Genomic DNA, 17,067 nt, shown 5'->3' on the forward strand with positions numbered 1-17,067 from the left:
GAATATTATCACTAAATAATAAATACAGTTTTAGCATACCTTGTGTCAATTTTGAGAACAAGAGCTCACATTCAGCTCCAGAACTACAAATTTTAGACATATTTAAAACACTGCAGCATTTGAGTTGAATGGAAAAGTATAAATCTACAGAATATTTAAAGATCTAAACACTCCTAAAGAATTATTCCTGTATCTTCCTTCTGTAATTTTTAGGATGAATTTTTTGTTCCTATTTCCCTCTAGTCATATGTTTTTCACAGTGTGGTATACTGTGAAACAGAAGTTTCCTTTCACCTAAAAACTGCCAGGTACAGTGTAAGTAATAGATCTGGATGGAGTTATTGTTAATATTAATTGCAGCTTAATATTGCCATCAATACATTTGCCATCTGTATTTTTTAGGTTTTAAAATAACTAAATGTACATTTAATGATTTGAGCTAAACAGTTAGAATAAGTAGGCTGGCCCATGCTTGGCAAAGAGCAAAAACCCCAGCAGAGCTCTAAAATTACTAGGAATTAATAAAAGTTTTTCAATTAATGAACAATAAAAGAAAGAAATTGTAGTATAAGTATATGCTTGCTTGCACTTTTAATTGTACCTGCAATAATATCCATAAGTACCTTTAATGAGATTCACATTTCCAACTTTTAAATACATTTTGTTTTCAATTTAAACCATAAAGTTTGCTAGCAAACATAATCTAAATGTGAATTAAAGTCACTAAAAGCTAGAAATGTAGAATCCTGTTTTAGTTTAGGTATTCTTCCTATCCTCCTTACTGTAAGTCATAGTTCAATTAAAAAACTGTGTGGAAGATGGTCTCTGAGCACAAGAAATTCCCTATCTTTGGAGACAGCTCATTAAAATAAAGATACACAAAGTCTTGCCTTCTATGCATACTTCAGGGTTACAGCAAGCTCTTTTATGAGACAAATCCTTTGTATACTGCTACATTGCCAGTTTCTCTAGGAAAACCTCACTGGAATCTGCTTCTGCAATATAAAGCCAGTTAAGTATTTGGAATTCTGCTGTATCTCACCAACTCATCTTATTCATATTTATATTTACTGCTGTCCTCCCAGTGGAAGACACTAATGTGACCTGTTGGTAAGATACAATTCAGATATCACTATCTGATTAAGAATAGGCATCTTGGAGACTTCAAATAAAAATAATAAAGAAATAAAGAAATAAACAAATAAATAAATAAATAAATAAAGTTTTGTTATATAAAATAAAAATAAGCAAGCATTTAAAACCCTGCTTAAAACATCAATTATTCAAATTACAAGTTCTTCATAGTTGAAAGACTGATATACCTTTCCCTCTGAACATGAACTGATTAATCTGTTTCTTTATAGAAGCATAATTAAAGAACTTATCATTTGCATCATCAGTAAAATTACCTCTGAAATCCTTGGCTGATTTTCAGTTAGGCCTCCATAAAACTCACATATAATTCCCCTACTTGTTAAATGCCATTAGGTCTGGATAATACTTTTATTTATTAGGGATGAAAAAGATTAAGCCCTCTAAAGCAAAACGAGGATTACCTGTTTCAAGATGCCTGCTGCCATTTCATGGCTGCAGTCAAAGATTACATGGAATTCTTTGCCTCTTTTCATCTCCTTTAGCAAAGGCTTTGCATCTTTCGTGTCAGCTGGTAACTGACGAATTTTTAGTCTTAGGTTGTATCGTGATGGAGCCTTGATGAGCTCTTGTAATCGAATAAGACCTTAAAGAAAACAGGAGTCAAGAGAAAATTATCAAAACAAGAACCTAAATTTCGAGCAGCAGAATATATTATAAGCATTCAAAGTTTCCTGAATTTTTCTGCCTTGTCAGTATGTCGCAACTGATATGTTAAAATGTTATTAAAAATAACAATAAAATACCTGCACTCCCAACACTTTATCGTAAGTCTCTTTTTCTTTAGTATTAACAGACAGTATGCAAACTCAGTTAGGATTACTGTAAGACAGGTAAATCTTCCTCTAGCATTATCATGCAACTATGACATTCCTCTTCAAAGAATGTATTTAATTATTCTAATTCAATTAAAGTAATATTCCAGAGTAATAGTTTGTAATCAGACTAGCCAGTCTCCCATCTCCCAACTAATCCATCAGGTTTCCATACAAAGTTGTGAATCATTTCACCTCTGTAGAACATTCTCACATAATGCTGTTCTCATATTTCTATACTGAACCACTTTTCAAGAATATCAAGAGACAAAAGCAGCTTTATTCTACTGCACAGGTTTTGGAATCAAAACCACTCCAGAACAAAACTTACTATGTTTTTGGAAGCGACTTTGAAATTAATTCAATTGTATAAGACACTAGAGTGATTCATAGTGTTCAAATTTTCTGTACAAATACCGAGTATTTTTAATACATCAAGGGTTAAAAGGAAATCTGATTGTTCTTTCTTGGCTGCAAACTGTTGTTTCAAAGCGTTGTTTACTTAAGAGGACAAAGTCCCTCATATGAATGTTTTATTCATATTTTCAGGTGTTACACCAATCACCTTTGCTACACCAATCACCTTTGTTACACCTTTGGAGACAGAATGGACAGTAAAGTTGTCAAGGAACTTTAAGGTGGGGTGGAAAGAAGGGGAAAAGGGATGCTGCTTTTCTCTGAGGGAAGTCTAAGTTACAAAATTTTACTAAATAAATGTAGGAAACTACACATTGACAGGTCCTTTGATCTATCACTATTTCTTGCAACAATAAAACACAGTTTTGGTCTTTTACTGTAGGTCCAAGATTTGTGACACAATGGAAAGAAGTGCTTTGTGGTCTACAGGAGCTCTTGAAGTAAATGTCTTTCAATAACCTTATGAATTAAACATCTACTTCATGGTCGACAAAAAAACCTGCAGCAGTTGAAAATCAAGAATTCCAAAATTTCCAACTTTTGTTCTGTTCCAGAGCATTACCCAAGAAGATGAGCTCCACGAGAGCCGAAATGGACTGTTCAAGAATTATAAAAAGAAAGTCGTAATCTTCATAAATCTTGTCAATATTGGGCTACATCAGAGAAAGAAAAAATCCCACCAAAATTTGAAATAGAGGATTTACAGATGCAGAAACTAATACGAGAGCAATTAAAAACTATCAAGGAGAATACTATGATAAGCATAGTGTTTGCCTGCTAGATTACCTATGTATCTGAGAGAGATGCAAAGACCAATAAACACAGGACCACATTGTGAAAGTAGTATAAAAGGTAGAAAAATAACAGAGAAACCAGAGTGTGAAAACATGCGGAAGAAAGCCTGTGAATGCACAGCTCTTTAGTTCACTGACTGGACTACAGTACTGGGGCAGCACAGATGTGAATGCAAGCAAATGAAGAAGCATTTATGCCTTCAATAACTATCAGGACATACATAGTAACTCATGAGATTTCTGAAAACATATTTTGCGATAAATTAGATCTGAGACATGAACAAATTCCAGGCCTTTCAAAGTTAAGATTTTTCTCCCGTCCTCATCAATGTGAAATAACAAGCAACCTTAAACTTTTCACATGTAGTATTGTTGTTTGTAGCTTCTACGTGTAGCAGAATATTTAATTTTAGTAATAGTTACAGTTACATATACTTTCATTTTTGAGATTTTAACATATATATTTCATCACATTTCTAGCCACCAGCATTTATAAAGTACAGATGGATTATGGCAAGTCACAAAACACGTTCCAGTCTACTAAATGAGTCACTTCAGTAGTCTACCTGGTCACTCACTGTAAGGAAGAAATCCTTTACTGGCATACGTTCAACAGTTTCCAGCTTGCTAAGTTCGGAACAGAATTGTTTTGGAAAAAAAAACACTCCCCTCGATTGCAAGGGAGTGAGGACATGCCAGTCTGTGGAGGGCGCATGGTGTGGGGTGCTATCTTGAAGCTGTGTCACAGGTGGCAAGTACCACTGCCACAGTCACCCTATAATGCCTCGCTGCAGAGAAACACCTTGCAGAACGAAATAAGTCAGCGCTGATCACACCTTTCTCTCACACTTGTATTTCTTTGGTTAATTACTGAGAAGCAGCATTTCTTAATTCAGGCATTAGTGGGAACTGAAAGCAAGTAAATGCCTTCCAGTACTGGATCACACTTCACAAGCTGGCTCTTCCAAATGCAAATCAAAGGCTGGAAGTTTCCTTCCACGTTGTATCTACCATTTGGGATGCAGTGTTTATATTTTATAACATATGTGAAGAATAGTTTAGTTTTATTAGAAAATAAACCCCACCACATTAATTTCCTGAAGAAAAATAACATAATTCATGGGGGGAGGAAGGGGAGGGGAGAGAATACAAAATCAAATAAAAACCAGAAAACAAACAAAATCAAAAACCCGCCATACACAAACAAAACCAAACATCATTCTCTTTACTTTTTCCTCTCTGTTATGCCTGGATGAAAGCACTGCTGGTTCCAGCCGGTGCTGAGCCAAGCTAAAGAGCAGGACAAAATCTCCTGAGCACCAAAGGGAGGCAGCCCTGCTCAAAAGCACCGAAGGAAGACACAAGCCGTCGCTGAGGATGGAGACACCCTCTTCGAGGGAGGGAGCTCCTTTCCACACACAGCTCAACTGAGGGGGAGGCAGATGAGGCCATGGTGCCTCACACCAGGGCAGGCACGCCTTAAGGGGCTGTGGCCCAAAACAACGGAAAAAGCAATTACGCAAAAGGCAACAGAAACCATTACACCAAACAGCCTGAGCCTATTGCTTCCTCAGTCACCTCCCAGGGAAACGTGAATGGACTGCGTGTAATGTGTAGTGAAAATACAAGATATTTCCTGTCTTCCTAAGGAGGAAAATATTTGTGTGATTGCATCCTTCTTTCTCGCTAACTAAATGAGTGATTGGAAGCTTGTGTTTACAAGCAAAAACCCCTGATTCTAAATTGTTCTGTCCACAGTGTTTTCCAACTGTTTTGAGCAGTTTAATTTTCTGCCCTTCTTTTCTAGACTAAATATTGAACCGTGGGTCATTATTTGAAACCAAATTAAAAATTAAGCACTGAAAAGTTATAACGTAAAAGAATAAGGTCCTACACGTAAACTGCAGCACCTGGGTCCGTTTGAGGACAGGAACTGCTTTCCAACTCCTGGTTGTCACTGATCTTCTCTTCCCCTGAACACCCTGGTTTCTACGGGAGTAGATGCAACGGCCAAAAAAACTTCCAAGGGATCAAAACATTGCACAGTTGAGAAGTAATCAAGCAATCCACACGTGATATGAATAAATTCTGCCACTATCCTTATAGTAAAAATCTGTGTTTGGAGTTTGATTTCTCATGGCTATAAGACATCATATGTTGAAGGCTTTTTACAGTAAAACTAGTGCCTTGCAATAACAAAAAAATGAGCTCTACCTTATTTTCTCTCTTTAACATGCAGTCGTCATCAGATGAAGTCAAACAAATTAATTGTTTGTTTTCATTTTTAGATGTTACCAAAATTTGTTCTGTCTGCATTTTTACTTTCTCTTAATACTGTTATGGCTCATTTGGATGACTGAAATTCCTAAGACTCAAGGAAGACTGCTTCTTCCTACTGCATCCAGTTTATTTGTGGGACTCCATTTCCATCCTTCTATAATCTGTACATGTTGTTAAGGGTCAGGGTAGTTTTAGGTCAAATATATATTATCATACATTAACTAAGTTTTTTGAGGCACTCTTAGTCCCAAAGTAAGTTTCATTGCTGTCTGTTGTCTAACATTAGAGTAAATGGAAAAGCTGACTATACAGGATCAAAGTACAAGTTGCCATGTCCTGAGAAATAAAAGATTCTGAATCAGCAAGGGACAGTTTCAAAAGGACACGTATTTACCTCATCAGAAGAAAAGGTACCAGAAGGGTACCTCCAATGAAGGGAGGAACGTAACTCAAGAACTACAAGGACAAAGAAGCTAAGGATAAAACAAATCCTGTCTTCACCATGATTTTGAACAGATACTTGTCTATAATATTTTTTAAATAACTGATTATATATAATGAATTTATAATGAATATATAAATGAATTGCAGCCCTCGGATGAAAAGCTGACCTCTTATTTTATTAGGATTTACAGGATCCCACTGTAATGCAAAAAAAAAATAAAAAAAACCCAAAGAAAAAAACAAAAAACCAAAGACAACACAACCATTTGTGCACAAAAGCTCCTAAAAAAATCTATTTTACAACAGTATAGAAATAGATGCATTTTGGGAATGTACTTCCTGCAGTTTCTTTCACCAGAGACACCTTTTTCCTGTCCCTTTAAATGCTCAATTCCTTCTTTTAGCAGCCACTGTGATAGAGCCTTACCTCTGAATGGCTGGGAAGAACGTGGTGTGAGTAACTCTTTCAGAAGCTGCCATCAATTCATCTTTAAGGAGAATCTTGAAGGAGCAGTTTGTGAGCTATCCAGCTGGCATCCTCCTCCAAAGAGATCAATCACATTATCTCCTCGACATGTTCAACTTCAACCAGTCCAGGAAGCAAGAGCCCCAAGTTTGTTTTAAAACCTGTGTCTCCAGCTCAGCAGTCTTGCGGGCCATTGCTATGCCACCTGGCCTGCTCATCAAACTATTTATCATTTCCATTAATGCTGCCTTTGTGCTGCACAGGAAGAATGCAAGCAAGTGCACTTTGCAATAGGCTGAACACATGAACCTTTTTCTGTACAAAAACACTAATGCTCTTTTAAAGGCTACTCTTATCTTCAAAACATCAAAAATTTCAAAAATATTAATGTACCACTTTGTAGAGCTACCAGAACAGTTTCTCTCTTTTTAGGAAGTTGTTTCCTCTCACACCTCTGTATACTCTTCTCCTTTCCTGACAGCCCTTTGCCAAGTTTTTCTGGTTATGTCTCAGAAAAATCTTGTGTATTGGGCTTTGAAAGGGGTATGGGTAGAAGGGAGGAAATGCCACTTTATTTGGCATTGATAGAATGCTTCACATCAACTGGGACAGTTCATTGCTATAAAATGTTTCTTAGATATTGAACATCCTGAACAGATTACTTATGAAATCAAAAGATTAGTTTTAGCAACCTCAACTAAGAAAATCCACCTCTGGTGAAGGGATTAAAAAGAAATTGCATTTGATAGCAGGGGTTCTTGAACAGTAGGTTATTCTGTGTTTTTTGTGCTGTTATATCCAATATAGCAACACCATTAAGAAAAACATAGAGAAAATAGATATGAAGAGGAAAGACAGCTTGAAGGACTTTTCATATTTATTTATATTAGGATTTTTTACTACAGTAATATAATTTCACTCAATTATGGCAGTGTAAAGCATCCTTAATATGTTTGTCAGCTATATTTAAATCCATTTAAATACAGTAGCAATGGTATAAAGTGTCTTTAATGGAAAAAGATTTGAAATATGTAATCCAGAAAAAAATTGTCTTCGTACTGTAAACATATTTAATGCAGCTTCTTATTAGTAGCTTTAGAGCCCAACATTCTAGCAGAATCTTTCAGTCTCATAGTTAAAACATTAGAGAGCAATCAGAATACTATGTGCATGTATATATTTTACAAATATTAATGCATTAGAATTTGATGCCATTTGAAACCTGCAGTATTTAAAATGGACTATGATTAGTTGTGGTGACATGAAGAAGATATCTAATATTATTTTAACTTATTTTTCTACCAGGGAAATGATAGTCTGTATCAGTCTGTATCAGTAAAGAGAAGGAAAAGTGTCTGGTAACTGACTTGAGTAGTATTTTTGCCAACGGAAATTCTCTTTAACAAGCCCTTTGTCAAGAAATATAGCTGTTCCATTTAAAATATCTCCAGCCGAAAATTCAAAAATTAGATTTACGAGAGCAAGCCAATATACAGGAGTCACCCATGATAAGAGTAGTATTTGCGCAAATGAACTCTGGAGGTATATTTGTACGACAAAAAATTCCTTCTAGGGAAAAAAAATGTAGATGTATAGAAGGAGCATGATGTCATACTATCTGTAACTGTGTACTTATCTCCTTATCAAAGCATATGATAGTGACCTGCTCCCCTAACTCTTCTTCAGAGATACAGAAGAAATACTGTTTATAAACCAGAACACCCTTATACTATGTTGACATGTTCTATCATAACTTAAGTAATTAATTCCAAGTTCCCCATTAACCATATGTGGCCTTTCTGCTATACAAACACATTTAAAGAAGTTACAATACAGCAGTTTATGCTGTTAAAAAAAAATCTTTTTATCATCAAGTTGGGTATTTTTGAGGGGAGGGGAAGGGTTTTTTTTTTTGAAGAAATATAGTTCTTTTGAGCATATCACTAAATAAAAAGTTTTAGTAACCCTTAAAAGCCAGTTCTGAATCACTGAGTATGAGAGGACAAATAAAAGTTACATTATTTCCCACTAAAAATATTTTTAAATAACTATCTCTTGGATGGTGGCCATGTCAGTAATCAGAGAAAACATTTCAGTTTAGATAACTATTTTTTTCCTGACTTTTCCCAAATCAGAGAAGAGAATAGAATCATAGAAGATAATAGAATCATGGAAAGATTAAGTTTGGAAAAGATCTCCAAGATCATATAGCCAAACTTTTGACCAAAAACCACCATGCCAACTAAACCATAGCACTATGTTCAGTCATTCCTTTGTACACTTCCAGGGATGGTGACTCCACCACTTCCCTAAGCAGTCTGTTCCTATTCTTAACCACTCTTTCAGTGATGAAATTCTTCCTGATGTCCAACCTTAACCTCCCCTGCTGCAGCTTGAGGCTATTTCCTCTTGTTCCGTCACTAGCTGACTGGGAGAAGACGCTGATCCCCTTCCTGCTACAACCTCCTTTCAGGTAGTTGTAGAGAGCAATAAGGTTCAGCCTGACCCTCCTTTTCTCCAGGCTAAACATCTCCCCAGATCCCTCAGCCACTCCTCATATGAGTTGCTCTCTGGATCTTTCACCCCCTTCATTGTCCTTGTCTGGACACGTTCCAGCACCTCAATGTCTTTCTTGCAGTGAGGGGCCCAGAACTGGACACAGGTGCAGCCTCATCAGTGCCGAGTACAGGGGAATGATCACTGCCCTAGTCCTGCTGGCCACATGGTTTCTGAAACAAGTCAGGGTGCCATTGACCTTCTTGGCCACCTGGGCACACTGCTGGCTCATGCTCATCTGGCTGTCAACCAACACCCCAAGGTCTTTTTGAGCAGGCCCGCTTTCCAGTCTCTCTTCTCCCAGCTCGTAGCACCTCATGGGGCTGTTGTGACTGAAGTGCTTCCACATTCCACCTTACTGAACCCTATACTGTTGGCCTTGGCTCAACAGCCTGTCCAGATCCCTCTACAGAGCCCTCCTTCCCTCCAGCAGATCAAAACTCCCTCCCAACTTAGTGTCATCTGAGACCTTACTGAGGATGTACTCAATCTGCTTGTCCAGATCATCAATAAAAGTATTAAACAGAGCTGGCCCCAATACTGTGGAACCCCACTACTGACTGGCCACCAGTTGGATGTAGCACCATTCACCAGCACTCTCTGTGCCTGGCTATGCAATCAGTTCTAAACTCAGCAAAGAGTGCACCTGTCCAAGCCATAAGCTGCCAGCTTCTCCAGAAGAACACTGTGGGAGACAGTGAAGTCCAGGTAGACTACATCTTCATCTTATGGGCAGGTCACGTGGTCATAAAAGATCAGATTGGCCAAGCAGGACTTGCCTTTCCTAAACCCTTGCTGACTCAGCATGATCCCCTGATCCTTGTCCTGAACATGCTGTGTGATAGCACTCAAGAGGATGTGTTTCATAACCTTCCCTGACACCAAGGTCAGTCTGGCAGACCTGCAGTTCCCCATATCCTCCTTTGAACCCTCCTAGCACGTGGGTGTCATGCTTGCTAACCTCTAGTCATCTGAGACTTCCCTAGTTAACCAGGACTGGTGATAAATGATGGAAAGTAGCCTGGTGAGCTCTTCTGCCAGTTGTCTCAGTATCCTCAGGTGGACTCCATCTGGCCCCATAGACTTCTAAGTGGCACACCATCTTCTCCTGGTACTTATTGTCTGTACTCGACTGAGACTAAATCTGTTCCAGATAAAAAAATTTGGTGTAGAAGAATGCCACTGATGCCAGCAACCCATTTACTGAATTAATAGTCTGCTTAGACAAAATTTCTAGGGCTTAGAACCATGCCTCTCTCTAAACCTCTCCATAATTGTGTCTACAATGCAGTCTCCCAGCATTTATCTTACCCTCATGGTGATATTTTGAGGTACGCACTGTTTTCTGACACACACATCGGGACATTTACCAAGACAATGCATGAGTATCTATGGGAAGGAGGAATGTATTTGAATGTCTTTGGTTACAAAATTTGTCCTGAACTTCAAAGGTTCTGTGTCTTAGAGGTGATACCTGACTTGCTTTCACATCCACACTTCTGGATTCAGCTGCATCTTCAGGTATAGTAATTATCACCCTTTGGGCATGTTAGGACAGGAAGCCCAGTTCCCAAATTTCTGGTGATCCTTACTTTGTACATGGATGGAAGGACCCAGCTGAAGACCTTTGCCATTTATCTCCAGCAGCCTTAGCCATTTTTGGTCAGTCAGGTCAACAAACAGAGTAGACTTTGCTGGAGAACCTAGGGTCAAAAGTGATTATATAAATGGTATGAACATGTGTCACCAGCCTGAGGGGACTTTTCTTTTACTCCTTCACATGCACTTCCACAAAATGATGCTGATATAACCAGTGGTGTACTTAAGGGGGACTTAGAGCACAATACTGCTAATATCTGAGAAAAATGCTCCTCTCTAAAACAAAAGAAACCCAGAACATATTTTAATTAGATATGTGTGTACATGTATGTATATCTTTTTTAAATGCAAACCTCATTAATGTGAGAGATCTAAAAGTGTCTAGACTAAGCCAAAAAAAATTTAAAAAACAAAAAACCCCCACCAAACCCCTTCCTTTCTTTTAGCAAAAAAAAATTAATTTTGAAAGAATTATTTAGTACATGAAAGCAGAAGTGTTTAAAATTATATTCATAACTAATATTGAAGATCAGATTACATATATATATAATTATTTAGAAGAGATTAGCCTTGTGGTTAAAAGAAAAAACAAGAAAACCATGGATCCAGGTTTAACTCCATAGACAGTCAAGTTTTCTATTCTGATACTGTGTGGATCACTTAATTCTTCTGTGTCAGGTCTTAGCATCTAAATGTTAAATCCATTTTACTGCTGTTTCAGCTAAACCAGCTGTAATTGAAGAGTAAGGCAATAATCAGCCTTATTGTTTACCTTAAATGTGCTAAGTGAGCTCATCAGAGCACGGGTGCGAACATCTTTCATACTTAGATGCAAATAGCCAATCCCAATTCATTTTATTTCCAGTAACAATTCTTTCCTAATAATGGCTTTGAAGCACTGCAGTGACAAAAAGCCCTCTATCTCATCCCACACAGTTTCATGAGAGAGAATCAATGTGTTGCTGAAGACCTTCAGTTCATGGAACAGTTTTGATCACCGTACCAACATAAAGAAAACTTTTTTTCATTCCAGCTGAGTACTTATTAGCTACAGCATACAGCAGCTAGGAAAAACAAACAAACAAAACCAAACAAAAATGAACCAACCAAAAAAAAAAAAAAAAAAAAAAAACCCCCAACAGAATCCTGTCCATCCTTCCCTCACCTTTGCACCTAGAGCACAAAAATGTAAGAAAAAATAAAATAATGGAAGAAAATGTTGAAAATTAAGAAAACATTATGCCTTACTAATATATTAGATTTGCCATGTTTTTCTGGTCTCCAGTTACATTTGACATTTACATATGTGGCTCCATTATAATATACCTGATTTGAACTGCTGGTGTTATTCTCTTTTCTGAACATGTTTTTTGAACATTTTCGTAAAATTTTATCATTACTTCAGTATGATGATGATGACAGGAATGAGAATTAGCAGTCCTGGGCATTTCAAAAGAATTCTCATAATCATATGAAATATGATCTCTCAAGTGGCTGACATGTATGAGCAGTGGAGTTTAATGAGGGTGAAGAGGGGCAAAAAGAGGTATACTACAATCAAAGAACAAAATAGATTTTGTCAAAGATGTCAGAATGAATGATAAAAGAAGCAGTAGAACAAGTATCAAACTATGCAAAGCTAAAGAAATACTACCTACAAGAAATCAAAATGGACTTAGCTGAAAAAGAAACATAGATGAACATCTTAAACTGGAATTTACACTACATTAGCACATATATCCTTGGAAAGAAAAGCAGTTAAATTTTTGCTAAAAAATCAATTGTAAGAGTGTAAGAGAGAAGAAAACTCTGTAACTGAAGATAAAATTAATTAAGACAGTAATATTTGAACTGAGAGCAATGCAGAACAATTCACAGAGGGGTTGACATTGCAAGTGTATTTCTCAGTGCTCCTCCAACCAGAGGACAAAATACGTAATGAAAAAATGGAGCAATAGTGTAGTTAAGTCTGGTGTAGTTAAGACTAGTTAAATCTGACCTTAAATTTATGCCCCACACAAGACGTGAAAATGACCGTGCAGAAAAGCTACCCACCTAGCCCTTCATAAGCATCCAGAACTACGTTTCATAGAACCAGAATAAATGCTAGCTAAAAGTGCACAAGTCAAAACAGTATAAATATACATAATTAAACACAGATATACTTTTCATCTAACTAATATCTAATATACATATAAATCCAGTTTGGAGAATCACTATCAATGCCAGTGGAGTAATTTAATATTAATTTATCATTTAATATTACTACACATTTGATAGAGACATTAGTCAGCATCAGTGGTAGGTAGTAGCTTGATAGAGTGAATCATTTCTGCTACAATTTTAAACATGTTTCTAGCTATTCTGTTTAAGGATAGGTTGTTTGTTACTTCCTGTCTACTTCCCTTACACTAAACCAACGCTCTCATACTGTTCTCTTCCTAGGTCATATTTTCCTTAACCTTTGATTGCAAGAACCCTCATCTTTCTCGAGATCTGCTGCAAAGAGCAATGTAATATAGTGTGATGACTTTTGCTATGCAGATTAAATTGGAATTACCTGGGAATTTCTTACACATTAAATTCTAGGTCATACATTTGAGTTTAATGTTATGTTTTCTTTCTCATAATACCATTGTTGGCTTATCCACAGTGTGACCAAGTCTTACACTTGATAAAGAACTAATAAAATACTTTAACACAAATAGTATTTTCTATAGCATTGTAACTTCTGAGATCGCCATCTGCACATATAATTTGTATACTCCTCATGCCAGAAAATGAACCTTTTAAGTGTATCATTTCAGTAAGCTGTAACCAATTTATTTGTGCTTATTGCTCTTTTTTTGCATCCATTTGACAACAGTTACGTAAAGAATCTATTTCTCTAATTTGCATATAAGAATGTCACCTTGAACAGTACGGCTTTCTTATCTCAATATTTATCACATCAACTGTATTTTCCTTGCCCACAAGGCACTGTGACCTGTCAAAGGAGGAAGTTTTACATTATTTGTTCTTGACAAAGGAAACTTGACAGTTGCTTAACACTTAAATACTTTTTAGTGTTTACAAGTAAACAGCTTATTTTTCCAGGAATAGAAATTGAGTTGACTTGTCTATTTAAAGAAAAAACAAAACAAACAAACAAATCCAAACAAAACCCTGTACCAAACCAACCAAACCACCAAAACCCCCCAAACAAACTCAGACTACAATTTCACTTTATTCTACCTTATTTCAAGAAGGATCCAATTTAGGAAAGAAGTTATTAGTAATAGGTGGGTTATATAGACATCAAGTGAACATAAAGAGCCAGGATAAATGTACTTCACTATTTGGACAGATATCTAAGTTGGGATGAATCTGAGCTTGCCTACCTTTTCCAAACTTCTAGAATTTTGCCTACCATCCATATGTTCTCAAAAGGTAATTTTTAACAGACAGAAGGTTACTTCATTGGCTCAAGTGATTTGAAAATTTGGATTCCTTTATAACTGTTGTTTTCTTTTAATCAATTTGATATTATTTACTCCTTGTTTTAGACTCCAACAAATTCTGTTGGCAGCAATTACAGTTTTAACAATCCACTTAATCATCATAGAAAATTATGAGTTGGAAGGGACCCACACGGATCATCAAAGTCCAGCTCCTGACCCTGCACAAGACAGTCCTAAGAACCAGTTTCTTGAATTCTATGCAGTATAATTGTATAATTTGCTGGTTTGCGCTTTCCTAATAATAAATCATTATTTTTCATTCCCAAGCATTGATGCAGTATCATAAATATCAGAAGAATCTCTTATACATGAGCATTCAGAATTTTCAGTATTTCAGTATTAAAAAACCATACATTATAACCTCCTTCTAAGACTATTGTAAGAATAATGTTCTTCTATACTCCTTTTCCCAGTAAACACCACATTTGAGATACTTGTTGATATTAATACCTTGCCTTAATTTTGTTAGATGATTCTAGAGGGACAGGAAGCAAACCCTTGTTCACTTAATTTTAATGGTTGAGTGATTGTTTTGAATCTTGGCCCAGAGCAATGCATAGTACTCCTTTGTGGTTTTTATAATTACACTGCTCCTCCCACCAGATGTCCCCTACTGGGACTGCGTATCCCAGATTATCTTAAAAAAATCTCACCTTATTTCTGCCCGTCATCTATTCTTGAACAAACTTTGTCCTTCAAAATATCAAAATTTAAAACCCGAAATATATTCTACTGCACGTGAGCCATGTCAGTTTTTAAGATTCTGTTATATATCACCAAGACTAAAGTCTCGTCTTCTAAACTGGGATGAAATGCACTGTTACTATATCAGTTGTCAAAGATTCAAATGCAAGATTCTCAATTCACTTCATTCCTTCTCTCTCATTCTGTTAGGAATAGGCCTTAGTTAAATGTGTTTATAAAAGAGAACAGCTTTTCACAAAAATTGAGATGTTGCTTAATTCATTTACATAGAAATAGAGGCAAGCGGGCCTTTTCAGACCATCTAATTTTCTCTTTCTCTTTTCAGTTTCCTGTCCTCTCAAGTTTCTTAAACACCATTTCTCATCTTTATAGTGCACTATGTATATCTTCCTTAAAGAGAAATTTTCTCACTAGCCAAAATTTACTTTGAATCACTTAAAAGCTTTTTTTCCTTAATCCTTTAGCAATATTGCCCACCTGCCGTCACTCCACATCCTTGTCACCCACAAGATATTTAATTTCCCTTGGTTTAAAGTTACATTAACTGCAAAAGTGACTATTCTTTTAAAGGCTAGTCCTTTCAAGTTACCGTACAGGATAAAAGAAGGGGCAAAAATCCCAAACAAAACAAGCCACAAGATATAAGATATCTGTAAATATGACAAATGAAAAATAGAACAGAATAGTTCAGTTGGAAGAGATCTTGCCCTACTACCTGACCAATTCAGAGATGAACAAGTTAAAGCAAGTTAAGGTCACTGTCCAAATGCCTCTTAAACACTGACAGGTTTGGGGGCATTGACTACCTCTCTAGGAAGCCTATTACAGTGTTTGACCAACCTCTCAGTAGAGAAATGTTTTCTAATGTCAAGTCTGAACTTCCCCTGATGCAACTTTGAGCCATTCCCACATGTCCTGTCACTGGACATCAGGAAGGAGAGACTAGCACCTCCCTCTCTACTTCACCTCCTCAGGAAGCTGTAAAGAGCAACGATGTCACTGCTTAAACTCCTTTTCTCCAAACTAGATGAGCCCAAAGTCTTTAGTGGTACCTTATAGGTCATCATGCCTTCCAGCACTTTCATCAGCTTTGTTCCTCTCCTCTGGACATATTCAAGCACCTTAACATGATTTTTAAATTGTGGGGGCCAGAAATGCACACAATACTCAAGGTGACACCACCGTGCTAAATACAGTGGGAATTAGACAATGGAAATTAATACTGTCCCATGAAAGAAATTGCAGCTTTATTTACAAATCATTACCTGTATACTAGAGTAAAAATATCAACAAGATGACATCTTTCAATTTCCTTCATTTGAATTGAAGGACAGGGTTCAATATTAAAGACCAACACAAAACATTTTTATTTCTGAAATAATTTTTTTCAGCTTTTACTTTGGCTTCTGTTCATAGATGTAACAGATTTTCGGTGTTTATATTCATTCACCCAAGACCAAAACAAAATTAATTAAGAAAAAATATCCAGAACCCTGTTTATATCCACTTGTTCTGTTGATATATAAAAGTATCAATATATTGATATCTATACAAGTGTCAGTGTAATTTAAAAGCCCCATCATCTAAATATTCATGTATTCCTTTTGTTTTTTTTTAATTCTCTGAGATTCACAAACTTATTTACCGTTTGTCTAATCTGTTTTCTTTGGCACAGGAATTAGAATATATATTTTAAATTAAGTTACTATTTTGAGACCAATTTAATCCATTAGGACATGTAGCTAATGAACATATTGCCATTTTTTCCACTTTTTTTTCTTAAAGACAATTGACTGTAGCAAATCTTTAAATCTGAAAGGACTTAATTAGTATCCAGGGATATCTCAGTGGTATTTAATTAACAAAGAGACAGTATTTAATTAACAAAGAGACCCCAAATTACTTTAAAGGGAAAAAAGTAACCAGCCTCTCACTATATCCTGCTAGGAGCTTTTCAGGTTGTTTTGTTTTTTTTTTTGGTTGGTTGGAGTTTTTTTGAGTTACTGGCTTTTTTGTTTGTTTTAAACATGAAATCCTAGTTAAAAGGATGATACTTTGCCATTTAGAATTATCACGAGAAACAATATTTATCTTCAGGCTAGCAAGAAAAGTGTTTTAGAGTCTCATTATAATTCTTTGGTCTGTACAACAGATGGACTACATTAAAACAAAGTTTTGAGAGGTTTAAAAAAAGGCAAACTAAATCATAGAAAGCAGCAGAAATTAGCCACTATTTAACAAAAAAAAATAGTGAACGCAGGATTATTAAAACACAGATTCACAAAAAGGATCTCTTCCCTAAAAGAAAAGCCTCATATACTTAATGCCACAACACCTAC

At 36.2% G+C, this 17,067-nt stretch overlaps 1 protein-coding gene across 1 annotated transcript in view; it reads right to left on the minus strand.

Moving 5' to 3' along the window:
- The window catches only part of LOC113974765 (glutamate receptor ionotropic, kainate 2), a gene marked incomplete at its 3' end in the record, with an annotated part of 340,470 nt that overhangs the window by 194,710 nt on the left and 128,693 nt on the right, over positions 1 to 17,067 (minus strand). The window contains exon 4 of the mRNA XM_027698214.1: positions 1,557 to 1,738. Within this exon, the coding sequence (XP_027554015.1) occupies positions 1,557 to 1,738 (182 nt within the window). The remainder of the gene's footprint in view (positions 1 to 1,556; positions 1,739 to 17,067) is intronic.

The sequence above is a fragment of the Neopelma chrysocephalum genome, unplaced genomic scaffold (assembly GCF_003984885.1).
Source record: "Neopelma chrysocephalum unplaced genomic scaffold, ASM398488v2 Primary Assembly neopelma1_23b, whole genome shotgun sequence".
In the NCBI taxonomy this organism is placed as follows: Eukaryota; Metazoa; Chordata; class Aves; order Passeriformes; family Pipridae; genus Neopelma; species Neopelma chrysocephalum.